The 27,979-nt window shown below is 42.9% G+C and overlaps 1 protein-coding gene across 6 annotated transcripts in view; it reads left to right on the top strand.

The window, feature by feature from the left end:
- The first annotated feature begins 1,163 nt into the window (after positions 1-1,163).
- KCNC1 (potassium voltage-gated channel subfamily C member 1) overlaps positions 1,164-27,979 on the top strand; it is a 162,613-nt gene continuing 135,797 nt past the window's right edge. For 2 of the 6 annotated variants that reach the window (XM_048486555.1, XM_048486551.1), the window contains exon 1: positions 1,164-3,045. In XM_048486555.1, coding sequence (XP_048342512.1) covers positions 2,476-3,045 — 570 coding nt within the window. In that variant the 5' untranslated portion in view covers positions 1,164-2,475. The remainder of the gene's footprint in view (positions 3,046-27,979) is intronic. The other 4 variants (XM_048486553.1, XM_048486552.1, XM_048486554.1 and 1 more) reach the window with 3 other exon arrangements.

The following is a 27,979-nucleotide window of genomic DNA, read 5'->3' as shown; positions in this document are numbered from 1 at the left end:
GCCTACAAATGTTCGTACCATTGCAAATGAAGCAACACCTGCCTGTTTCTCTTTGCTTCCAGGAGGCAAGAAGTGATGTGCAAGCGGGGCAATGCGCCTGCCAGGAACGATGCATTTTGGCCAAGGCCGGCACAGCCATTGCTGCCCTTTGCTTTCAGGAGCAATCGCCACGTGTGGTGAGACAAGCTCCCATCTGGAAAAAAAATCCCCTTCTTATCCACCTCGTATTCTTGCAGTGAGGCCAGTGAGTGTGTGCATGTGTGTGTCACGCTGTTTTTCAAAGGCAGAAGAAAAATGCTACGTAGCTGACGTCGATTTTTTTTGCTTCCCCTCCCCCCACGCCGGTGAATAGAGACGCGGCTGCCAATCTCCCTCCCTTGCCCGCCTGGCTGTGCCTCTTCGCTGGTACTGAATAGAGAGAGTTCGGGGTGGTCCTTTCATTTGCCTCCGGGGTGGTCCTCAGCCTCCTTGCCGCAATGAAAGGCAAAAGGAGCCATCAGACCCCTTCTCTAGCCTTCGGCCCCCCCCCCCCCCTATCATTCTCACATTGCCGCCAAGAGCGGACGAGAGGCACCCAGCTCCCCTCACCCATTCCCTCCCAGTTCCTCCGCCCGTCCTTTGTTTAGTTGTGGCTCCCACTGAGAAGCAGCAGATTCGAGCGAATAACCGGAAAGGACGGTGAATCCGCTTTGGTCATTCATGCAGAGAAGCGCAGACACAAAAGCGTTGAACGGAGAGGTGGCTCCTGCTGCAGAGGATCGAGGTGTTTTCCAGCTCCAACTTTTGCAGCTGCCCACTGTCCTCTCTCCCTCCCCCAGACCCTTTCCCCTGCCTAAACTCCTCCAAGAAGCAATGCCCCTCCGCTGCGTGACTCCGCCAGCGGCGTGACACTTGCCGGTGCCTGCGCCCGCGTGTGAAAGCGGCGAGCTGCCTCCCTCCCCCCCTCCCCCGCTGCATTAGGACCCAGAGAGAACTGCTCTACTCGGAGCCCCCCGCGCCTGCGCTCTGCCGAAGCGTCCGGAGCCCGGGCTGGCTGGCTGGCTGGCTGGCTGGACTGAGCTGCGAAGAGCAGCACCAAGAACGGCGGCGGCGGCGGCGGCGGCGGCGAGGTCTTTGGCACCACCTGCGCGGTCTTGGGCGGCGGGCGCGTGGGAGGGGGGAGCAGAGGGAGCCGCGCTGATCTTCGCCTTGGCAGCCGAGAGCCCACCTGAGGCTTCAGTGGGACCCAACCCGCCTGGATCTGCTGCCGTCCTCTGCCTGACACGTTGGGGAGGAGGAATAAAGAGACCCCGCTCCTGGGTTCTTTGGATCGCCCCTTCCCCCCGCTTCCTCCCTGCCCTCTCCTAAAGGCATACATTTGCCCAGCCCTCTCCTCCAAGCGGTGCCTGCTGGTGAAGGCTGGAGCGCTGTCCATTTCAGCACCACGCCGCGCTGAGCGAGCCCCGAACCCCGGGTCACGACAGCTGCTCTGTGATCAGTCCCCGGAGGGGGCCTTCGAGTAGCAGGTCCCCAGGGCGCCTGGGGGGCTGCTGCAAGGGGTGATCTGCATCAACAAGGAGGAAGCGAAAAAAAGACGAGAAGAGGGAAGGCACTGTTGCCGGATTCCGTGCTCTTTTGTCTGCACTGGAGAGCTGTCGCCGGAGAAATATTGCTTTTTTCCACTGTTGATTTGTTATCGCCTCAGCGCCATCACTACTCCTTTAGATGCATTGATTTTTGTGTATTTGTTGATTTTTTTTTAAGTCGACCTAAATCTTAGGATTGCTGCATGTTGAGCTCTTCTTAACAGCCAGCCACCTCTTGTTCCTGCCTCTACGATTAACCCACAGAACAATACGTGTTTTTAAAAGGCGTCAGGATCCTCAAGAGATTTAGTCTACTTGCTGCAGCTGGGCAGCTGGTATTTGCCCCTCTGTCTTCATCCCACCATATTGTGTGTGTGTGTGTGGTGTCTGTGAACGCCTGTTCCATCCTCAATCTGTTGTTGCACATGCCTTCCTTTGCCACTATTCCCCTTCACATCCCTTTTGTAGGTCAATTGTGTGCAACCAGATTTATTATTTGCAACATACAACCAAGAAAGTAGTCTTACTCCCTGATATTCAGACCACCTAGGTGACCAAGTCCTACAACCACTGCTATTGGTGGGAGAGCGTGGCTATATTATTATTTTTTTGGTGGACTCCCAAACTCTTATTTTAAATGATACTCTCATAAGAGTTTTAATTTGCCAATACAAGGATATCAAGAATCTGGATCTGCCATCAATAACTTTCACTGGGACTCATGACATTGCATCGCTGAGAGTGAAGGGCATGAGAGGCCATGACCATTGCATGCCCTTGACCTGGGTAGCTGTTGGCCAAATGGATATGGTATCTAGTTATTGATTGCAGACAAGCAGACACCCCGTATGTTCTTGCCGTGTGCTGTGCTTGTTTAGATGAGTCCACGACATGCCTAATAAGAGACGAGATGGGCCAGGGCGATGAGAGTGATCGTATTGTGATCAACGTGGGAGGGACTAGGCATCAGACTTACCGCAGCACCTTGCGCACCTTGCCTGGCACACGGTTGGCCTGGATTGCCGAGCCGGATGCCCACAGTCACTTTGACTATGATCCACGCACAGATGAGTTCTTCTTTGACCGGCACCCAGGAGTCTTTGCTCATATATTGAACTACTACCGCACAGGTAAGCTGCACTGCCCAGCAGATGTATGTGGACCTCTGTATGAGGAGGAGCTGGCCTTCTGGGGCATTGATGAAACCGATGTGGAACCCTGCTGTTGGATGACTTATAGGCAACACCGTGATGCTGAAGAAGCCCTTGACAGTTTTGGAGGGGCACCTCTGGATAGCAGTGCTGAAGATGGAGACGCAGATGGCACTGGTGACTCAGGGGATGGTGAGGAGGAGCTGGAGATGACTAAACGCCTGGCACTGAGTGATTCCCCAGATGGAAGGCCTGGGGGCTTCTGGAAGAGGTGGCAGCCTCGTATCTGGGCACTTTTTGAGGATCCGTATTCCTCCAGATATGCAAGGGTAAGCTGTGTAATCGATCAGCACTCCTAATACTATATCCACACACACTATTCCGAGTTTCTTGCCAGTCCTATTAATGTTTACATTTCATGCATTGGATACTCATGTATGGGATCCTGCACTTAAGAGCAGACAGGGAGGCATGCATCTTTAATGGCAGGCATCACATGGAGGCCAGCACTTTGGAACAAGGGCAGATACAAGGGCATAAGCATTCTTTTCTATAGGGAGACAAAAATGTAGCACAGTGAACATCTAATTCCATTTTAGTTGTGTGTCTATGTGTATCTCAAAATATTCACAAAGATGCCTTCCTAAAAATAGTGTTATCAGGCTTTCTTATTGATGTATACACAATTTATTCTCAACAAGATGAAGAGATATTTATTGCTGAGGCTGCTTGACTAAACAAGTGCTCCTTGTGTTTTGATTTTTGTTGATTGGGATAGAATGACATTCTCTTTCCAGATTGCCAACTCCAATGCCAAATATGACACTTCAGCTTAACCTTCAGTTTGGTAACTGCATTTTTATTAGAATGAAATGACTCATATTGGGACATATATTTCTTATGGCAGAGCCTTAACTCTCCACACCAGCAGCTGGGGAGGGAAGAAAACTAGTACCATACCAGGCAGAGTACTGAGAAGGTGATCACAATAGACAATGAACCTATCAAAACTGGTCCCTTTATACATTAATGAAAGAAACTCCCGTGCAAAGCTAGGGGTGGATTATACTGTCTTTGATGTCACCAGAAAAACAAACACTAATGTCACTGGAGACTGAATCAGTCTCATGATGTTGCTGACTCTATGGTTCTATGTTTAGATAATTGAGAGGATGGGTGGAAGAATGGAGGGAAAGATGGCCCAACTTCATGTGGTCACAGTAATTATTTTGAGGCTCAGTAATACATGTTTTTAGGGGGGAAATTAGGAAAAAATGTTTTTGTGTGTAATGGAATTTTCTTATATAAAAAGAAGAAAAAGCTAAATGATATTTGGGAAACAGCTGCATGGATGAACAGGAGCACATTTTATTAGAACATCTAGATAAATAATTGGGTGCTGTAGTAGTTACTGAAAGCCTCAAACTCAGTAAGTATCTCAGAAAGGGAAACCATGTATGGTTCTCAGGCACATGAATGAGACATACTGATGGACAGCCTTGGGAAACATTTTAGATGTTTTTCTCCCTTTCTGAGATTGCTTACTGACTTAGCAAGATAGTATTGAAAGTTGTGGGTGTTTCAATACTGTATAGCAGAAAGGACTAATGAAATGTATACTGGAGCATGCAACAATACTATGGTTGAGCAGCAACTTTTGGAACCCAGTAATCTTTGCCAAGGGAACATGAATGTGTGGTGGGAAGGCTCAAGAATTATTTCTGAGATGTCTGATTGGATTTCTACAATGAAGCAGTTTTGTTTTCTCCCCTCACAACCAATTTGTACAAACTAGGACTAGAGCTATTCTGTTTCAATAACCAGGGCTTTGCACAATGATCTTTCATCCAAATTGACGATAACTGCAGAGGAACAAATGTTTTGCATTCAGAAGGATCACTCCTGGCTTTCTCTGTTCAGAAGGATGCTAGGATGTTCTGCTGTGAAAGTACTCTACCTACTACCCTGGACAGCCACTATCAGGGCAGACAGTACTGAACTAGAATTACCAATGGCAGCTTCATATGATCTTCTGATATATTAATATGGTATCAACCCAATGAAAAAAATTGTTGTGGCTTTTGAAATGGTCTTGCATGGGAAGTTGAAATTGATTGACAATGTTTGCCCTTGAATTCTGTTTATATGTAATCTTGGTGAAAGGTGTAATTGGGTCATTCTTATATGTATAATTCAGCTGAATTTTTCTTGTAGGTATTCTATTGAGCATAATTTAATGGCAGATGTTAAGATCATGAAAGTCTTCAACAGCTATCTGTCTGGAAAGCTATTATGAGATTGGAGACTTCTGTTTAATTCATGGCATTATATAAAGGTTTGTCACAATGCAAAACATTCATTTCCATAAGTAAGAAATGAACATGTTTTACATTTAAAGCATACGAATGTTTTTGATAAACATGTTCACATGCAGCCTATTATGGTTATGCTAACAAGTATTTTAAATCTTATAATAAAACATGAATGGAACATATATAAAGGAGTACTTGGAACTATTAAGATCATATAAACCTATAACTTACTCTAGTTAGTTAACCATGAAAAAAAATCAATGGGCTCATAATAGACTATTTTAAAAATATTGTGTCCAAATCATAAACAATTAATCTAGCAAAGATATCTGAATATGATAGCATTTCAGTCTTTCTGTACAGCTCTTAAATCCTTGTATTAAGCATCTTCACTTTGTTACAAACAATTTATAGCTATAACCAGTTTTCATGTACTACCCATCTGACTGTGCAGCTGAAGGTGAGTCTCATATCTATAAAGACTTTGTGGGTTCTCAAGCACTAGAACATCTATACTTAGTTTTGTCTGGGATACAGTTAAGATCAATGTTTCATTTGTTTTAGATTTTCCTTATACTTGGGAATAGTCAATGAAAGAAACAGCAGACTAGAGAAAAAAATGTCTGATATTGAATAGCATACAATTTTTTACTTCCTCACACCCCAGACTGTGGATGAATGCCTTGCTTAGTCAGTAACACATATTAATGTGCAGATATGGCTATATTCTGGGAACTGTATGAGAGCCAGCGTGGTGAAGTGGTTAAGCATGGTGGATTCTAATCTGGAGAACCGGCTTTGTTTCCCCACTTCTTCACATGAGAGGCAGACTCTTATCTGTTAACTGAATTTGTTTCCCTGCTCCCACACATGAAGCCTGATAGGTGACCTTCAGCAAGTCACAGTTCTTTCAGAACTGTTTCAGCCTCATCTACCTCACAAGGTGTCTGTTGTGAGTAGAGGAAGAAAAGGAGTTTGTAAGCAGCCTTGAATCTCCTTACAGCAGAGAAAGGCAGGGTATAGATTCAAACTTTCCTTTTTCTTCTTCAGGTATTTCCCAACCCACAGCTGGCAACCCAACCTAGAGTAGAACCACATCTGAATTATTAGTACTTGACACATCCAAAATATAAAGCAATCTCATCAGGGAACGTTCTGATCAAGTTAAATATCTGACAATGTAGACCACTCAGGTTTTATTTTTTAAACCAATTTTACAGACCCCCCTCCCCACACTCTTTTTTCTCTCTTAACATAATTGTTCCTTTCCCATCTTACTACAGCCATAGCCTTTTTTCAGGGAGCAAATGATAAGATAAATGATAGAGGAAGAGGAGTTATAGAGAAGACATTCACTGGACTAATGCTCTCTTTACATACAGTGCTCCATTTGTTCCAATTCAATTAAAGATTATTTTGGTCAAGTCCATTTGCCCCAGCACCCGTAAATCAAGACATGTGACACTAAGCATGGGTTGACAAGTTTATTTGTTTACCTGTATTCAGATTACATAAATTGGTGACATCACTGCTCATTTTAATAAACTGATGATTTTGAGGGCGGGCTGTGCTCAGCATTCACATGGGCTGCTTTCTGGATGGATTGACCTGGCTCCAAACCCAGCTGAAGTTTCTGCCAACCTAGCTTATCACCATCTGCACATCTCTATGTGCAGAGAGGTGTCCAGCTTTATCCTTCTCTGCAAGGCTGCTACCAGGTTCAAAAGATGCCACTTAGCCCCAAAGGCACTCCTTCACAGCACACCCAACCACAAGACATGTGATGACATGTTTCAGACCCACCCTCCATCATGTAGATGCCTGCTGGTGCTTGCCAATTAACCCTACCTATTCAAAGCAACATACCCTATTCCTTCTATATAAGGGATTAGAATATCTTGATACCCTTTGCCCCATCTTGGTCTGCACAAAATCAAAGTGCAATACTAAAATTTTGTGACAACTGCCCACTCTCAGTATCTGGTAGAGAGCAGGCAGGAGCTAGTCCCACTCTTTCCACACCACTGAATGCTTGCCAAAGCGGGAAGGCCCAGCTGAATTCCTCTAGCACTTACTTCTGCCCTTCTTTTCACCCAGAAAACAATCGTGCAAAAAGGCTGAAGGTGAGAGGGATCAGCTGGGAAAATGGTCAGCTCCTCTCACGCAATTGGCTGCTCAGCAGAGGAGCCTCATGCTTCATTTGAATCAAGCTGGCGGGCAGGGCAAGTCAACTCACAGCATAATTTCAACAATAATTGTATATTCTAATGGTTAAGTTTGCCAGATCTGGCATCCAGTCTTGTGACTGACTGGAGCTGTGAACAGGCAAGACAGATCTTTCTACAAACCTGAACAATGCCCCAGGTTTGCAGAAAAAAACTAAAATTTGAAAAAAAGAGAGATCTTTAAAAAATACATTGGAAATTTGACACACACACTCACACACTATGATGTAAGGCCTGTCTGTAGATTTTCAAACAGATTTCCTCAGAAGCCATTGCCAGACAACCACAAAATTCCAAGACTTGATTTCTGTGAGTAAAAGACAAGAGAAGGAAAATGGTACTTCCCAGGATTGTTTTGACCTTTGAAGAAAACTCATCAGATCCAGGCATGACAGCAACCACATGACTTGCATGACTCACCTAGATCTGACTGCTTGTTACTGTTCAAGAGCGGCCACCTATTAAAACCAAGCATGTAGCACTTAGAGCTTCAGAGTATGGTCTGCAAGACCCAGGTTTGAATCCCCATCTGCCTGTTGAAGCTCACTGGGTGATTTTGGGAAATTCACATACCTTCAGCATAACCTACCTTGCAGGGACATTGAAGGTGAAAAAAAGAGAAGAGGAGAACAGTGTAAACTACTTTAGTCTGCACTGTGGACAAAAGAAGGGGTATAAATGAAACAAATAAATAATAAGTATAACTGAAGATGGGAGGCAAATAAAAAGGTGAGTTGGTGAATGGATGAGAAGGCAAGAATGAGGCAGGGGAAAGGAAGAGGTTATGGGGGTTGACAGGCAAGCAGAAAGAGGAAACAGTGTAGGGAGGGAGGGTACAAGGTAAAGTGTGGGAAGGGGTACAGGAGAGACCCACAAGTCCTTGAGGATTCCCTACCATGAAAAATGATTTGGCTCAACTGCCAGCACCATACAACTGGGCCATAGTTTTCTAAGGTAGAGGCTGCTGAGGGGAAAGGGAAAGCTGAAAATGGGGGCAGATAAATGTGAGTTTGCTGTTGGGTGGGAAGGAGCGAAGGAAGCAGAAAAAGTGGAAAGTCTATGGGGGCTTCCAGAAAAGGGAAAGAGGAAATGGTGGGGGAAGGGGAAGTGAGAGGCTTCCCAAAGTCCTTGTGGGTTCCCACATGTAATAATAATCCTTCTTGCATAAAGTATTATAAAAGATAATCATATATTTAAGGTTAAGAGAGCCTACAGGTCAAAGCATATGGAAATACCATTCTCAATCCCCAGTATTTAGAATCCCCAATGAAAGAACATTTTAATTTGTTTATCAACACTATTTTCAAAGGCTACTTCCTTACAAAGGCACATCTATATCTCCACTGAAACTTGCTGAACCTTAGACAGTGATTTGCAGGGGATCCCTTGGAGTGCATGAAAGTTGGCTGACTGTACATCAGAAGTTTCATATGTACGGTGAGAAATGAAAAAATATTGGGGAAAAACATAAAAACATTGGTGCAAACATTAAGAAATTGGGGTGCTTCTGAATCAACTGCTGGACTTCCAGCTAGCAGCACTGATGTTTAATTATTGAGAGAGTTGTGACCTTTCTTTCAGGTGAGGTCCTAGCAATCATCATCCACTACGTAGGCTTGGTAAATTTGTGTTTTTGCATGTAGCTGTCAGGGGTCTGACTTTGCATACTGCTTAAAAGCTTCAGCTATTTGAGTCACCTGTCCTTCTAAAATAGTGTATTTATTTAGAATTTTTTATGCCAACTATCCAAGAATCTGCCCCACGTGGCTTCAAAATAATAAACAACAAAACACTGAAAGATATTAATTAAAATATAGCATTAGAGGAAAAAACCTAACCCAGCATAAAAATGTAGATCATAAAAACAGACCACTGACAGCTTAAAATAACAATTTCCAGATTAAACAGTATCAACCCCTTAATTCAAAGCACATTAGAACACTGTTGGATACCAGTGCATGGTATCTGCAATGATTTCCACCATGCTTTTGAATATAATTGAAGGTACTAACATTCAGTAGAGGTGTGTGGTCAGAAATTAAACTTTAATTCAAGCTACACTCTGATACATGGTAAAAAGCCAAACAGATTTATCTTTGATATTACGGAGCCGCCAGAAGTCTTCCAATCAGTTATTCTGGTGCCATGAAGATTTGGCAGTATTTGGGGTTGCCTAGCCACCTCAAAATGGCTGTGAAATTTTTCAACAGATCTTGGTTAGCATTTTATTGCCACTTTTTTTTAACCCTACTACTTTACGTTTTCACCCTAAGTTGGACAGCCCAAGGCTAGCCTAATCTTATCAGATCTCAGAAGCTAAGCAGAGTTGGCCCTGGCTAGCATTCAGATGAGCAACTTCTAAGTAACTTCAGAGTAATGAGGCAGAAGAAGACAATGGCAAGCCACCTCCAAATGTCCTGTACCTTGAAAACACCACAGGGATGCCATCAGTCAACTGTGACTTGATGGCACTCACATAAAATAACTGTAGGTTTCATATTTTTCAGAAACATCTTTACAATCTGTGCGTGGCCCCACTGGGCAGATTTTTAAAATGTGTATTCTGGGAGCAAGTTCAAAATTAGGGACATGATACAATATACATATAATGTATACTGCTGATTTCTTGATGTACATATAAGATTGAAAAACACACCTATCTAAATTCCATGCATGGCAGCCTGACTTCCCTGCTTCACCTATCCTGTTGCAACCTGAAATGCCCTCAGAAATGCTGTCCCTGGAACATGGGGACTCCCAGGAGCTGCATGTGAGGGCTGTTATGATGGTGGAGGGGGAGTCAACAACAACAACAAAATCACTCTTTCCCTTGTAAACAGGGATTTTTCCCCCCATGGGTTCCTATCCAGATATTTGGTGTAAGAAAAGAATATGCAAAAAAATAATCAGGGATTTGATTTGTGCAAAGGAGACGCAAAAACAGAACTGGGGCTTGTGTAAAAAAATCAGGGATGAGACATTTGACACCAGACTTTCTTCACTGTGGGCAATCAGAAGCATGAGATGACTCATGTAATGAAAATAATGTAGAACAGCGGTAAGAAATTTGCATTTAAGGAGTTTGTATTGCAGAAGATATGGAGAAATGAGTTACTTCAGCTATCGTTTTAAAAAACAGTTGTGTTTTGATTTCTTTGTTGTGGTTTCTGGTCTGAGCTCATCTTGGTCCTTTTGCCCTGAAGACCTTTTTGTACAGTATCCTCTCTGTGCTTCTAGCATACTATGGCATAGATGGGGAAGGGTGCTACAATGCAGGGTTCAATGGAAGAGCCTCTGCTTTGCACGCAGAAGGTCCTAGATTTGTTCGTTTGTTTGTTTGTTTGTTTATCATTGAACTTATATACCGCCCTCCCCCAGAGAGCTTAGGGTGGTTTACAACAAACAAACGACAACAGGTAAATAAATAAACAACCGCCATACATTTTGTACTGGCGTATTTTAAAACACAGCGTCCAAATCAATTTCAAACAACAGATGGTGTCTAAGCTAAAAACTCCTCTAAGAAGGGAAATCAAAGCCCCCGCTGTTAAAAAGAGGGGAAGGAAGGGGGGAAAGGGGGCATCAGCAGCTGGCCTCCCCAAAGGCCTGGCGGAATAGCTCGGTCTTACAGGCCCTGCAGAACTCATTAAGGTTTCGCAGGGCCCAGACAGCTGGAGGGAGAGCATTCCACCAGGCAGGGGCCAGGGTTGTAAAAGCCCTGGCCCGTTTGGAAGCCAGCTGCATCATGGAGGGGCCGGGAACCACCAGTAAATTGGCCTCTGCTGAACGCAGAGGCCGAGATGGGACATATGGGGCCAGACGGTCCCACAGGTACGAGGGTCCCAGACCGCGAAAGGCCTTAAAGGTTAGCACCAGTACCTTGAAGACAATTCGGAACTCAACTGGAAGCCAGTGCAGGCAGTGCAGCACAGGTACAATATGATCTCTGATGGCACCTCCTGTAAGCAAGCAAGCCGCCGCATGCTGGACCAGTTTCAATTTCCGGATCAGACGCAAGGGAAGGCCTGCGTAGAGTGAGTTGCAATAGTCTAATCTGGAGGTGACCGTTGCATGGATCACTGTGGTTCAATCCCCACCATCTCCAGGTAAAAGGATCAGGTTGTAGATGATATGAAAACCTTCTGTGTGAGATCCTGGACAGCCACTGACAGTCTGAGTAAACAATACTGACCTTGATGGACCAGTATAAAGCAGCTTTATATATGTTCATTGAGGGGGGGGGGGTTTGACCTGCTAGGGAGATAATCTTGCTTTTGTCCTTCCTTTAAACAACAGGATGGGCAAGGGAAGCAAGTACTAGCTTTTGAACAGGGTAGGTTAAAAGGCTAAATACTTACACAGATCAATATCAAGTAGCTTGTGTATGATCTGATTATACCACTGCAAATAATATCTGTTATTAACTCCTACAACTAGCAACAACAGCACCTCTGGCTGTTTTCATTCATGCTCAGCACAGACTCAATCATTTCTACATTGTTTACACTGTGAACCTTTCACTAGGATAATATGTGTGAGCAGATACTTTCCTTCCCACTTCATATTTTCAGAGGCAAATCCAGATACCCCTCTGTTCTGCACATACAACATTCATTAACAACAGAAGAACTGCTCCATAAGGAAGGATTTGCATGACTGGGCAACTTTGCAGTTGGAGGAGCCACTTCTATAAGAACAGGAGCAGGGGAGAGGAACAGACTTCAGAGTTGGAACTGTCCAGTTGACATTAGTGTCGTGGATTCAAGTCATGCCCTTAGGCCACTTGTTATCCCTTGAGATGGTTCAAAGCTCAGTATGTAAACCTGAAAATAATAGTGATTTACAGTGCTATCCTGAACAAATTTTCATCCTTCTAAACCCACTGTAATTAATAGGCATAACTAAGACTTGGATTGCACAGTTAATATCAAAAAGCTCACTATGTCACATTTTTAGATAAAATGTTTCCAAAAATTTAAAGATGTAAAATGTGATATTCAACAAAAAATGTGTTTGCAAATACCAGTATGCTTACCAGGGAGTTATGATGGGCTGCCTGCAGCTCACTGTAGAGTGCCACATTTAGTTGCAAAGTTGGATTTATTTATTTTGTTTTTATTGTTTATGGTCAATCTTTCTCACTTGGAATCAACCTGGAGTGAATCAATACAATCAACAGGTGGGACATTCAGTAATCAGTGCAATAGGATTAGGGTCATAGAACCAGCTAGAAATCTAAAAACAGAACTGAAGCAACTGAGGACACCTTAAATGATGCAAAATTCTATAGAAGGATCCTAGTTTCAGCAAGTTATATGCAGTAGAATAGACCACATTCCCTAATCATTTTTTCCAAGTAACTCTGTGAAAAAAGGCTCACTTAAGTGATGAGGCTTTCTCACATCGTCATGCCTTTTTCTCTGGGTATATTTTGTCAGTCTTTTATTTTACATTAAATCTGTATCTTGTATTTTCTTGTAAATTAAATTGATTTGTCACATACTTCATACCTAGTTAAAAAGTTTTATTATTTTGCTATCTTTCCATTGTCCTATTTTAATAAGGAATGTACTTATATACCAGCCTCAGTTTAAAAAGGCAATTAATTACTCAACAGCTTATATTTATGGTACAAGGAAGCAAGCAATAAACAATTATCCAGAGTGCATGTGTTGTCCTTTTTTTTAAACAGTGTGAAAATTATGAGCCAATTCTATCATCATGACAATTGCTGCCAACATCCCCATTAGAAGGGAGTGTGTCTCAGGGAATAGAGTAGAAGATTAGATCAATTGCTGTAAAATGGGTCCTTCATAGATAGCAGCCTCTAGATTTCCAGTAAAAATAAAACTGTTTCTGTTAGGTCATCCAGAGCAGAAGTTAAACTTTTAAAAATAAAACAGGCCTCCAATTTCACCTTTTTAGAAATATATACACGCACACACACACACACACACACACACACACACACACACACACATTTAAAATATTGTTTTATGTGTGCTTGGTAAATGTTGACATTTATTGATAACTTTTAGATGACTTGCAAAATGTCCGAAAAGTCTGACATTTAAAAGAACAATTCTTTGTGATCATTTGAGAACTGAAGAATGGTTACAATAAAATTTACAGTGCAATCCAGGGGGGAGGGGCTTAAAGAATTGTGGTTGCAGCACAAGGGTGTGCCAATGCTCCACAGCCCCCAAACACAGAAGCTGCCATGGCACTAGCAGTCCTTCAGTACAGGAGCCCACACCAGCGCAGGTGGGTTGTTCCTGGGGAGCAAGCTGACTTTAATTAGTTTCCACAGGGCTTTCATTCCAGGAACACCTCTTACACCTGCCAGCAACTTAAAACATGAAAATAGCAGGAGTGCTTTTTTTACATCTTCTCTTTGTCTCTCCAATCTTCTTTGGAGGTGGCACAGCTGTGCCTTAGTGGAACCATCCCCAGCTGCTATGAAACTACCCACCCACCCCACCCCATGGGATTTGTGAATGCTATCAGAACATTCTTATTAATTTCAGAAAACACTGTATCCTGACTACACAAAGGTTAACATTTACCAAGGTGCAGTGGTGCATGTTCAGAATAAACGCAACATTTTCTGACACTGCCTAACTGGTAAATATCAATAGTCACCAAATTTCTGCAACATTTCTGCATATACCTTGACAAAATATTAATATGCATGCCTTAAGTTTTAAACTGACCTCTAGGACAAAACTCCTTGAAAGTGTAATGAGCATTTAATCCTTTTCTGTCTAAACCATGACCCAGCCCTATTTTTCACACAAATACTTAATTTTAACACTAATGAATTTTTACCGCAGCCTGTTTAGGTGTTGTATTTGTTCAAGAATAAGAAGGTTAAATGTAGAGGGTTCAAGCCTACTTGCTAGTAAATCCTGTTATTTGTGTGGGTAGAATATAACCCTTTACTTATTCAGATTTAATGTTAAAATAATCCACTGAATTAAAAAAAGCAGACGTGAATAGTGACACAATAGCCATTTTGAATGCTTTACGACTGATTTCTTTGTTTTCTTTACATGTTAATAAGACAGGGAGAATTTTATAAAACTAACTAGGATTCTTCTGTTGAACACAGTGTAATGATGAGTCACCTAAATGCAGATCCCAGAACATATATGTTGTAATGGCATTCAGAATTCATTTAAAATTAGAAGCAAACAATCTGAGTATTTTTATTTTTAGTTAAGATAGGAATGGAGATAGAAACAAATCTTAACAGTTTTTACTTTCCTTCTGATGTGATTTATGCATGGCAATATGGCTCAAATACATCATACTATAAAATTATGAATAAATCTGCATCCCAAAGTTTTTGAAGTTATTGCTTCTGATGCAAGATCTTTGATAACAGTAAGTTAAAACTATATTGTAATAGCCCTTTGTTTCTAAAAAGTATGGTAAATCTTTCCAATGAGTTTCATAACAGATAGCAAAGAACTTGCTAAAGATATTCCTAAAGGTCAGAGATACCGGTGGCATGGGGTTGTGGAATTTATTGTGATATTTAGACACAGATATTTGGAAACAGATATTAACAAGGGGGGGGGCAGCAACTTCCAGGGGGAGATCCCAATCTGCTACATTTGCTCTTTGAGCTCTGTACAGCTCCCACTAAATAAAACTCCCAGTTTTCTTGTCTAAATATTGTCTGCTTTCAGCACAGTGTATTTCAAGTCAGATCCACTCCCTGACTGAAACCCACTTAAAGTAGATGTTTAACATGGGCAGTTAAGAGACTTGATGTTAACTTACAGGAATCCAAATTCACCCTCCCCCCCTCAAAAAAATTTCCATTCAGAGATATACCTCCTCCCTCTCTGAGTCAGCTAACTGCTCACCAATAAGAGGGCAGGTCAGATTATCCAGTCAGGGTGCTTTCCTATTCCTAGGAAGTTTTCCCCCACTCTGTTGTGCTAGCACCTTGTTTCACTGACTGAGTTGCACTTTTAAACCTCTATTTTACTGTGCAGTCTGTCACAGATGTATTGTCTGCACTCTTAATTTTGGTGGGATTTAACACTTTATTTTGGCGGGATTTAAACTTTCCAAATTTGGAGAAAAAACTCCTTTGTCATTGTGGGTCTGATCTGTGAATTTATATATCCACAGATTGGCCCACATATGGCTATTGGATGTATAGATAGGAAGTGATCAATATGCCACCAGAAATTATAGGTCAAGATAACAGTGATTTTTGTGATAAGATCAAACCATTTTGAATATATCTGAATATATTTTCATTTGAACAGCAAAAAAAGAATTTTGACAAACTGGAAACAGATGTTTAATTTGTTGTGTTCATTTAAAACAACAAAAGAAAACATTCTGCCCAAACTAAAGTCTTTAGCATTCAGAGGACACACACATAATTTGGTGAAGCTCTAATGTGACAAATAAGTCTATACTACTTTAATATCATACATCATTAACTTACTGTTCAGAGAAGGGCCCATTTAATATGGTTATGCAGTTGTCACAGATACAATGCTCAGTGCCCCGATTCATCCTAGATACCAGACAGGAAGCCTTACAGCCAGCATATATAGGGAGATTCTTTATCCAATAAGAGACATATCAACAGTAGTGAGGAAAGGATGTTAATATATTTCTGAAATGGACCACATGAGGAAAATTCAGTTATACTATTTGAACTTCCCTGTTTATAGAAGTTTATGATTGATCCTGTCCAGATTTCTTTCCTATTCTTTTTCAAGGTAAGTCGTGCTATATTATGAGTTCACAATCAACCTATGTGTCAGTGCTGGATTTACCTGTAGGCTTGGCAGATTGAGGTCTAGGGCCTAAAAATCTAGGGGGCTTCTGGCGAAGGTGTATAACATTGTTGACACTGTCATAGGCCTTTCTTACACATTCTGTCATAATGCACTGTAGTCTCTAAACTACCAGTAATTTCCTTTGCATTCTATTTCAGAATAATACTGTCTTAAGCTGATAACTCAATACTAGCATTGATTTCTGTACTTATTTTGTCCTTCCAGGACTTCACTGAAGTGGACCCCATCTTGTGACCCCATTTTGTGGGCCCCATTTAGTCATGAGGGTGGGGGATTGGGAGGGGTCTCAAAAGTGGAATAGCTGAGGGTCTCTCTTCATCTAAATCTGGCACTACCATGTGAACAGTATGAAGTCAGTTGCTTGACCAAGATATGTGATACACACTGAGCTCAAGAGAAAACTAGAATCCAAATATAACAACTTACTCACTGTGGCACACTGGTTCTGCTTAATCAGCCAGATTTCATTGTGATTCTAAAAATGCATTTTAATGAAGTCATAGACTTAGGGCTGTCATGTTCTAAAACTTCTAAGATAACCATGCCCAGGCAAAATCACAATAAAAACACCTAAGATTCAAAAAGAACAATGGTCTGGTTTGCCCAGTATTTGAAGAGCTATTTAAAAATTATTATGGATTTTGCTGAAACACTTTTCTGAAAGTTTTCCCTCAGTTAATAATGTTGAAATGTATACACTGATAACATGCATGTAGAATATTGTATTGTCCCTTGGGAATTCTAGTTGTCATGGTGGGACGTTGTCTTTCTACCATTTCCCTGTGAAAGAAACACACATAAGAAAAGGTTTTAGATCTGGATGATAACTGTTTAAAATAGAACTGCCCCAATGTCTCAAGACTATTGCTTGCCAGAATTGTCTGGTCATGCAGTTCACAGCAGTTAGTGAGATCTTCAATAATAGTAAGGATATAACATAAAAGTTTGTGCATTAGGGATTGGCATCTGATAAGGAAAAACCCCAGAAAATAACATTTCAATATTTTTCCGGGTTTTTTTGTCCTGAGAAATAAAGACAGCAAAGAAGATGAATAAGTGGATCGCAAAAATGCCATTTTTTCAGCATTTTTTGGGCTGCTTCAGCTCGCCACCTTAAAATCAAAACCTTCTCCCGCACTTCCTCCCTTACCTTCTACCGGCAGTTGAATGGTGGACCTGGCCAGACCGAGCCCATAATACAATTGGGCTCAGCCTGGGTGGGTCCAGTTTAACTATACACCCTGTCCTGTCCCCAAACTTCACTGGGAGTTCAGGGATGAGGTGCACAGTTCAAAGCTGGGTTCATTCTGGTCAAGCCAAGCCCAGTTTTGAGCTGCAAGCTCAGCCTGGCCAGATCCAGAATGAACCCAGCTTGTAATTAAAATTACGCTTCGATACTTTTCCTTCATTGATGGTATAGCGTTTCACTGGTGAGGCACTGGTTTCATTAGGCTGTTCAGAATGCTCATTACCATGATCCATACAATGCAAGCATACTTTATGTGGTTATCTGATAAGGAACCAAACAGCTGTGCTATATATATTTTTTTAAAAAGAAACAAATGAGTATGTTGTACTACACTTAAACAGTAAAGATGCAAAATTGCTAGACTGATTAGTCTCAGGGGTTTATTCTTTTGAAAATCCCCAAGGTATGCGCAGCTTTATTAAAAGACCTAATGTAAATTTAAACCTGTATAGATTCCTTGAATGCTAGCTACAGCTAAATAGCAATAGATCAATATCTAGAAGTACACTGGACCTTCTTAATAAAAAGTCATTTGGAAAGACCACACGTTTTTTTCTTTGCAAACCATGTATGAAAGCTGTACTTCTATTCAGCCCTCTATTCCAAATACACAACCAAAAGTAAAATGCAACTTTATTTAAGCAGCATAAATAGTGAAAGATTTTGCACAGGTAAATCAGGTTAGGGCCACTACCATGTTTGCCAGTTGTCCATCCACATCCATGTAGATATTGCTGAATCATTGCATTTTATGACTCAGCTAAACATAGTGTTTCTCAGAATGGAACAGATACAGCTGACTCTTTATGGAGGCACAACAAGGTTCAAAAGATGTTAGGAGGTTCTTTTCAGTCTTAAGAAAGGCTTGAGGGTAGGTTATCAATAATCTAAAAGGTTTCTAGCCTTGTGGTGCTTATAAGGCTTACGAATATAAATGCTTTTCTAACGGTATGGCAATCAGCTAAAATCAGGATAGTACATTATGTAGCCTCACTTTTCCATCACACTGAAACCTAGCAGAGGAATTCTAGTGCTCTCCATATAGCACTTAATATATATGGATTTTCATATAACCTTTCCAGCCTTATGGTGCTACTCAGAGGTGGGATCCAACCAGTTCTCACCACTTCTCTGGAAGTGGTTACTAATTTTTTTCTGAGTGCTGAGAAGGGGTTACTAAAGCAACCTCCCTGCCCAATAGAGACTGGAGGTGCGTGTGTGCAGCGGAGCCACTGTTTGAATCCCACCACCATCGGAACCTGTTATTAAAATTTTTGAATCCCACCACTGGTGCTACTTGTCTATACAAAAGAATACTTCTTTTGGAAATGAAGAAGGATTACCAGATCACACTACTGGTAAAAATGGGAAAGAGCTAAAGAGCTGAGGGTTAGGGAGACCGCACATGGGATCAGAGAGGAGGGTGTTGGAACTGCTGCGATGCTGGTACCATGACTGCACTGTGTGGTGGGTGAGGCCACTACCAGTGAACCAGATGGCTTGAAGGTGATGGGCGAGCAGGGCAAAGAGGCTGATAATTGGATAGAGATATTTGTGAAGCAGCAACATGAAGCAGAAAGAAGCCTGAATTTAATGGGCAGGCAAGCAGAGCCTAGCCATCACTCACTGCTCAGTGTTACTACAAAAAACACATGGACGTTGTGGTCTGCACGTACAGCATCACAGGGCAAATAGAGAGAGGTATACATGTCCACATTTCCCTTGTCATCTCGGACAGTGAGGCTACAGTGTATCCAGTGGCTGCAGATTAGTTTGGTAGGATTCTTAAACATCACAGAGAAGAAGGAATTTGAAGGGCTCAGGTGAGCTCCTGGTGGCAGAGTAGGGGTGGTTAATAAGTGCCAGAAAAAATCCTCGTGACAGACAGTTGAATAAACAAGATCTTTATTGGCAAGACTATTGTACTTGTTCCATGTACTTGTTCCATATGTCCAGGACATAAAAGTGATGGAATATGACAGCTTTCTGGGAGTATTAGGAGGCAGGGAGTGCTTCAAGTGCAGGGTGCATTTGAAAAACTTGTGAGTTCAGTGCTGCAAAGGTGCTTACATGTTGTTCACAAAAGACAGTTCATATGGTATATTCTGCTGTTTTCTTCTGTGTGAACTTCTTGTATGATCTGCATAACATGGGAGTCATACACTTCAGCAATATCACATTCTGCCTTGGCTTGAACTCCAAATGGTCACTTAAGTCTTGTTCAAGCATGTGTCAGTGGCAGATGTGAACACAGTCTGTTATCATGCTCACATGTTTCTTCCCATCTCCACCTCACTCATGCCCTCATGTACGGAGCACAATGAAAAACCTCCTGGTTTTTGAAGGTTTCAATCAAGCATCAGTTTGCCAGGATGTTTCAGATCAAGTGCCTGGAAAAAATGAAGCTGGTTTCTTCCCCACAAACCAGAATTCTAAATTGGGCTCAACAGAAACATACCATAAGGACATGGGGTCACCTTTGTCCCTTGGCGCCACCTATCCAGTCACATTGGGGTGCAAAATTGCCCCCCACAGACTGGGAAGGCCCCTCAGCCCAGCAATAGGAAGATGCTGAAAACCAGGCAGGTAGGGAGGCTGATGGAGTTTGAGCGGGGGGCTTCCGTGGACCTGCCTGGCAGGGGCTCCAGCCCTCCTCCCTGCCTGGCAGCTGGGGTGGGAGGTGAGTTTCCCTCGCCCTTTGTCTACTAGGAAGGGAGACAACAGTGGCGTCAGCCCCCCTCTGCCGCCACTGCCTCCTCCCTGCCAGTGCCTAGCAGCCAAGGGGGCGAGTTTCCCTCACCCTCCGGCTCCTAGGCAGGGAGACGGCGGTGGCGGCAGTCTCTTGTGAAGCCTTCACGTATTTGTTAAAGGGTCAGTTCCCCAAAGATTGCTTATAGGGGAAAATACTGAAACTCAGTTTGAAATCCTTTCCCCTTTAAGCAATCTTTGGAGAATTGTCCCTTTAAGAAATATGTGAAGGCTTCACAAGAGACCAGCCTTCTCCATTGGTGGAGGGGGAGGGTGGCAGCAGTGGGGGGGGAGGAGCCTGCTGGGTGCTCCCTCATGTGACCCACAGACATGCGCCCAGAGACATGGGTGTCTCCATGTCTCCATAGGTGGTGCACCTCTGGAGCCAGCCAGGTCCTTCCGCCTGGCTTCTCCAGTGGCGCAGCACCCGGTGGTTCCCTCCATGTTGGGGCCTCACTCGCCGAGCCAGGAAGCTAGCCAGCCATCCCCCCCCCCCACGTGTTTGCTGCTGCCAGTGCCCAGTGGCTCTCTCCATGAAGGCAGCAGCAACTGTGGCCGCTGGCAGGCTCGCAGCAGGCCCAAAGCCAGAGAGCATGGTCCTAGCACAGAGGGAGCTGCCAGGTGCCATACCACAAAAGAAGCCAGGTGCAAGGATGAAGCTGGCGGTGTCTCTCTCTGTGCCAGTGCCATGCTTGCCATCTTTGGGCCTACCACAGGCCTGCCAGCAGCCACGGTTGCAGCTGCCTTCATGGAGAGAGTTGCCAGGTGCCAGCAGCAGCAACCATGGGGGGAGGGGCATGGCTGGCTGGCTCTCCAGCTGTCTGACTTGCACCCATGGCACCGTTTCTCCTGTGGTGCCAGCACCTGGCAGCTCTCTCCATAAAGGCATCAGCAACCATGAGCATTGGGGCAAGGCCGAGGAGCCACTAAGACCACTGCTGCCAGGAATCGGCTGTCTTTGCGGCTCCTGTCTGAGCTGCCTCCTTCCCTCCCCAGGCTCTCTGCCTGGGGAGCAGGTGTTATCCCCAGGTGCCATTTCCCCCTAATACGCCTCTGGGGTTCAAGCAAGGAGTACTCTGGCATGTTTGTGCTATGTCTGAGGTTTGCCAAAGTGTCTGAATGCAATCTTAACAGGATTTTCAAGCTGAAACAACAGGCCTGTGAAATTTGAGAGCATCCTTAGTTTGAACATCTTTCACATGTTGTTACTCCCGGGGAGGCAAAGTTTGGACAGGATATTCATTCCACTCAGCCTTGAAAATGTGCCTGCTAGTCAACTCAGAGACCAGGATGACCAGTTCTGTGAGGACACCCTCCATATTCTAGTGCAGTTGGTTTGTCAGCTTTCGGAATTACCACATGTAGAATGCAACTTTTCTTAAAACATTCATTAATTTTTAAACATTTAAAACACAATTTCCTGTTAGTCAAAGTTCATATATTTTTCATAATGAATAGCGCTTCTTGCTATGACTGTAACTGGCTCCCCAAAGCATGAGATAGGAATGCATCATAGGCTTATCTTGTCCAACTCTATACCTCAAAGATGACAAATACTTATTTAGCATCCTTTGCAAACCCTTTAAAGAGGGATACTCCACGGATTTACTAGCTCACTGTCTCTATTTTAGAATTCCTAATATTTAATATGCACTACTGAAAATCAAACCTTCATCCTTTCCCATCCCTCTTCACCATTCTGGTCATGGTTTAGCTGTACCAGTGTGTGTGCATTAAGTGTCATCACGTTGCAGATGACTTATGGTAACCCCATGGGGTTTTCAACAGTGGCGTATCTGCCTGGAGACATGGGGTATGTCTCCGGGCGCACACCTTCTGGTCACGTGGGGGGTGCAAAATCAGCCCCCCATGTGATCAGAGAGTCAGCCACCCTGAGAGAGGAAACTCTGACAAAACATGGAGCTGAAACAGCCTAGCCGGACCAGGCTTTTTCAGCCAGTTGCCGACAGAATTAAAGTAAGTGGGGGGTGGCCTTGGACTATGTTTTCAAGTTATGGTGAACATTTCATCAACATACCCATGAGATTTTGCTAAATATGCAAATTACCAATTTGAATATTTAGCAAAGGCTCATGGGTATGTTGCTGAAATGAGCACCATAACTTATAGTCCAAGGCACTGACCTTGGAGATCAGGAACATGGCCCCGTCCACCTGCTTTTAGCAGGCCCAGTCCTGCCTTGGACTATTTTTTCAAGTTATTGTTGAAATGTTCAAGGCAGGACTGGGCCTGCTAAAAGCAAGCAGAAAGGGCCACGTCCCTGACCTCCAGGCAGACCAGGGGGACTGGGCTGAGGGAGGCCCAACTCCGCACACTCCACAGGTGGGTGGGGCTGGGGCATTCCACCTGGGCTCCCTGCAGCAGTGGGCGGGGGTCTTGGGGGGGTGCCCGGAGGAGGCTTTTTCTCTGGGTGCCGTTTGAACCCTGTACGCCTCTGGTTTTCAAGGCAAGAGACAATCAGAGGTGGTTTGCCATTGCCTTCCTCTGCATAATGACCCTGATATCCCTCAATTGTCTCCCATCCAAGTACTAACCAGGGCTGACATTGCTTAATTTCTGAGATTTGATGAGATCAGTCTAGCCTGGGTGGTCCATGTCAGGACACTATACCAGTAAAACAGTACAATTCAAATACTGTTCTGGAACAACTGACATTGTATACATACCTATACGCTTGCACAGGTATCAGACTGGAAAAAGCTATTCTCCTTTCTAATGGAAGAATTTCAGGTTTATGAACCATGTCTTGGATCCTATAAATGTTTCATGCATACTAGATAGTCTCTGCTATGTAGCATGACTCCTGTTCCTCTAAAACTTAGGTTTGGAAACCATTAATCTTGTGCAAATAGAAACAAAGACTGTCTAGCATGCACAGAACTCATTTATAGTATCCAAGCTGATGTGCTGTAGCTAATTGATAGCATGGATATCCTGTTCTCCTTCATAGAGCTCAGAGAAGCTTCTATATCTATTAGAACAGCTTAGATTTTGGAGTGAAATTGTATCACTTGCATTTAAACATTATCTGGGTTCCATCATGTGTGCTGCATACCCTCATTTTGTTCTTAATCTTTTATTTAGCTTAAAATTGACCAATTCCTTTGGACTTTGATTTCCATTCCAATTGCTTTTTCAATGTTTGTGTCATCCTCTCAATCTCCTTGATATTTCTTCATTCCAAAGTGGACACAATACTGAAACTGATCACATTTTATATCACTTTTCCTCCCAGGAGCTCATGGTGATGTACAAAGTCCACCTTTCCTTGATTTATTCTTACAACAACTTTTGGAGGAAAGTTAGGCTGACAGGTGGACATGAAGGAGCTAGAAAAGAATCTTAAGTGTAAGGATGTGTCATTGACAACCAAGATCAAATTAATTCATGCCATAATATAATTCTATGAATGGGAGTAAAAGTTGGGCAATGTAGAAAGCTGACAGGAAGAAAGTAGATTCTTTTAAAATGTGGTGTTAAGAAGAGTTTATGGATACCATAGACCACCCAAAAGACAAATAGGTGGGTTTTAGATCAAATCGAGCCTGAATTATCCCTAAAAGCTAAAATAAACTGAGGCTATCATACTTTGGTCACATTATGAGGTCACTGGAAAAGGCAATAATGCCAGGAAATGTTGAAGGTAGCTGGACAAGAGAAACACCCAACAAGGGATGGATTAACTGCATAAAGTAAACCATAGTGCTCAGTTTGTAAGATCTGAGCAGGACTGTTACAATTGGACATTTTGGAGGACGTTGATTCATAGGGTTGTCACCATGTGTTGAAAGCAACTTGACATTGCTTAATTCATGGACTGAGAGGGGAGAGAAAGAGAGAGACTGATCCATGGTTAGCCTGTGAGCTTCATGACTAAATTGGGGGTGTCCCCAGTTGTAGTAGAACATTCCTACCATAACACAACTGGCCTTTACATCAATAATGTGCTAATGGAGCTACAGAAGTAAATTTCACACAGTGTACTACGGCCCGGATACCAATGGTTAACTTTCCAAACTGGCCTCCGGTACTGGTTGAGTAATTTGAATTGATTCACATAATTGATGAATTATTCAGTATTACTCTTTCCTGGACAATATTTTTAGAGAATGTTTTCAGTTGCTGCTTCAATCTTAATGAGGTGATCCATCAACAGCATCATCCTTAACACTGCCTGTTTGTAGCATAAACACCACTTAAGTGACTATAACTTATAGTGATGGAGCACTTTGAGTACAGGGGACTCACCAGCAAACCTAACAGGAAAAATTAAATAGGGCACAGAATGCTGTCCAAATGTAGTCAATTAGCTGAATAACTGGTTGATTCACCAGTACATTCATCCCACTTTATTTACATGGTACACCATGTTCTGAACAAAAGAAATAACGAAATAATCTATATTGGGCGAATTCCGACTGGCGATTAATCCTGGGATAGTCACTCGAAATATCCAGTTTTCCTTGAGATCTTCTCACAGCCAAACCTTGGAACATAGATCAGTCCTGTTTCTGGCACTCCTCCCCCGCTCCCCCCATCACAGGATTTCCCAAGACCTGCTTGTACATGCACCTTTTTGAAAAAACACTCCAATGGGCGCTAATAGGAAATGGAGGCTACACATTTGAGGGTCCATAACTTTGACCCCCATGAACCAAACTTCACCAAACATGGGTGGTATCATCAGGAGAATCTCCTACTGATACCACCCAGGTTTTGTGAAGTTTGGTCCATAATTCTGAAGCTACATTGGGAAATATGTGGACTACAAGCATAACACATAAGTTATTATGCAAAATACAAGATGCTGCTGCTAAGGTTACCAAAACAACCATTTAGAGAGTACTGAAATATATCTTTGTTCCATAAAAATAATTTTATCCTAAACATTTTCTATGAGTGATAAGACCACTGAAGAGCCTATTAATTTTTGATTGAGAGGAAAGGTGGGAGGGAGGAAGAGAGGACAGAGTGATGGAAAGGACAACCCACTTATCTCCTCATAACTGACTAAAAAGAGATTTTCTGTCACAATAGGTGCATATTTTAATCCAAGGTAGATAAAATAAGGAACAGGAACAAGACTTTAGTGTCATCTGTTTCCATAGCTGTGGTTGTGCTAGAAACCATATAAAACTGGAGGCCAATTGGTCTTTTTATTCAAACACGCAGTCCAAAGCCAGTGGGAAAACTGCTAGGTTTCTGGTGTTGTAAAAATACATTAATTATTCCCAGGAAGAATAAAAGTACTCTAACAGATCATAAAACAGTAAATCCTGGATGGCCAGCCCAAGGAATTCCCTTCATTCCACCACTTTATCATCCCAGAATTTCTCTCTGGTCTGTATTCTGGCACTCCTGAATTCTGGTTTAACTAGAAAGTATCTAAAATTAACTCTGGATTTGGATTGTACAGTTTGCTGCAACTTGCAGTTTCTTCAGATCCATTATATCTCTGTCCTCCTGTGCACATTGACAAAATACTACAGAAGCAGGCTTGCTCTGGCCAGATGTATGATTTCATCCATATTCTTTTTGTTTTTACCAAAGTATACATGCACTCATATGGATAGGCAAAACACAGCATGAAAAGAAAATTGATAAACCAGTGCATGCAATGACATCAAGATAGCTTTTTCCCCCAATGAGCTTTCAGTATGCTGTTATGCACCAATAATGCAAAAGGGGGAGTGACACAAACTGAAGAGCTGAAGGGTCCTGCCTATGTACCAAGCTCTGTTCAAAATGTGGAAATAAAAAGATGGAATAATAGATAACTCCTACTGTAACACTTCTCCTTGAAAGCAAGATTAGGCAGTATGGAACGCCAAAATCCTGGTGGGGAGAATGATGAATTAAGAGCATTGCAGAAGTGTTCCTAACAGAACTGGGAATCCTCATGCCAAGTTGTCCTCATATGTAATTCAGGTGAGTTTCAGTGCAATCCTATGAAGGATTTTTCCAGTGTGAACCTGTTGACTTTCACAGACTGAAGTTAACTGTATAACGGATTGGTTGTTGTGGGTTTTCCGGGCTGTGGGGCCTTGGTCTGGTAGTTCTTGTTCCTAACGTTTCACCTGCATCTGTGGCTGGCATCTTCAGAGGCGTATCACAGAGGGAAGTCTGTTACACACGGTGTCCATAACAGATCGTTCTCTAAATATGTGCCTGTGTTTTGAACAAACCACCCACTAACATATATACTGGCTGCTATTTTCATATGGCAAAATCTGCCACAGGAAGGGCTATATTAGGTCCATCTTTTCAGCATTCCTGAAAGTACCTTTGATTTGATGACATTCAGTCTACAGCTTCATAGCAACATATTACCATTCTGGTTGTTTTTAGAAACTACATTATCTGCTCAGAAACTACATTATCTGCTCACTCAGCTGACAGCATTACATAGCAAAGAATGAATTATTTCTGAGAAGTGGCTTAGGTCAATAAAGTAAAGTATGAGGCATAAAACAGGGTTGCCAACTCTTCCGTTCAAAAATCCTGCTATCTCATTGTGTCTGAAGGTAAATGTACATTGTTACATCAGATGCAAGCCCCGAAAACATTAAATATGCTGCATTCAATCCACACAGAAATGCAGGTAGAAAAAATTGTACATTTTAGAAGGCTCAGAACAGAAAGATTGCTTACAACAGAAAGAAGGTTCATCCATTGTTTCCTTGAGCAAAGTGGTAACAGAGCAGGAGGAGGCAGTTCATGAGTTGTCCCTGGTCATCACTGGTGCTGGAGGGTCAAAGCCAAGAGACTTCAGAGGCACTAGCAGAGCTGTTGGGCTTGACTCTGCTTGCACCTGACCACCAGTAGTCATCTAGAGCAATGGCCCACCAGGAGATTTCCCTGTAAGTTAAATGGCTGGTCTGCCTTGGCACTGCCTATGGTTCCAGTAGGGGCTGGCAATGCAGCCTGAGCCACCTGTAGTAGATGAGCCTGTGGTAGACTGGGTGGGGGTCAGAACTCCATGCCCAAAGCTGAGGTAATAAAGGGACAAGAGCACTTCTTTATTTTCCTCTCGCATACAGAATATGTGGTGTGGGGGCAGTTAACCTCGCTCTTCCAGGTCAGCTATATTTTTATCTTTTCCACTACCTTTGGAATCCCCACAGCTTCACTAAACTAGTTTCTTTAAAGTTCTGCCTAGTAACTTGACCTGTCCCCTAAGGCCAGATTTTTCATTCTGTCTGCCATCCCTTGCACAAACCCAGAGGTAGTCCTCCTCCCCTGTTAACCCTGCCAACTTGCATCACTTTACCACCTGGATTCCCAACCCTCTGACTCTTTGGATTGGGCAACCTTCTCCTCCTTTCTCTAGCAAGGGGTTGCTCCTGGGTGGGAGCACAATCCCCTACATGGAGCCCAACCTGCTCCCCTTTTGGCTTTTGGTAGGCTCCAAGCTGGTTTCCCAGTCCTGGAGATCAATAACTTATAGGACGTTTGAAAGCTTGAGTTGCAACAAAGGCTGCTGGGATTATCAAGAGGTTGGCTTTTTAAAATTTTTGCTGTCTTCTTAGCTGAAGAAAAAAAGGCCATCACATCAGTTCTTCTCCCTCTTACCTTTCAAATTTCTAAGTCAGGAGACAAAGGCATTGTTATGATAATTTCAAAAAGGAGCTAGCCAGGAACAAAGCTTGTCTTGCTTCTGGTCAGTTACAGAAAGAATGGAAGCTTATTTGTTGTGAATAGAGGAAAAATGATGATGATGATGATGTGAGGGATAGATGTGGATTTGGTGGGTGGCTGCGAAGAAGACAATGGAAGTGGTGAGATGAGTGTGATATCAGAGACCAGACATCAGTCCATGGTACCCAGCTAATTGATAGAACAGATGCTTTGTAGGCCAAAGGTCGCAGGCTTTCACA

This window comes from Sphaerodactylus townsendi, linkage group LG02, assembly GCF_021028975.2.
Source record: "Sphaerodactylus townsendi isolate TG3544 linkage group LG02, MPM_Stown_v2.3, whole genome shotgun sequence".
Lineage (NCBI taxonomy): Eukaryota > Metazoa > Chordata > Lepidosauria > Squamata > Sphaerodactylidae > Sphaerodactylus > Sphaerodactylus townsendi.
Note: the sequence above shows the minus strand (reverse complement) of the source record. Positions and strands in the feature narration are given on the sequence as shown.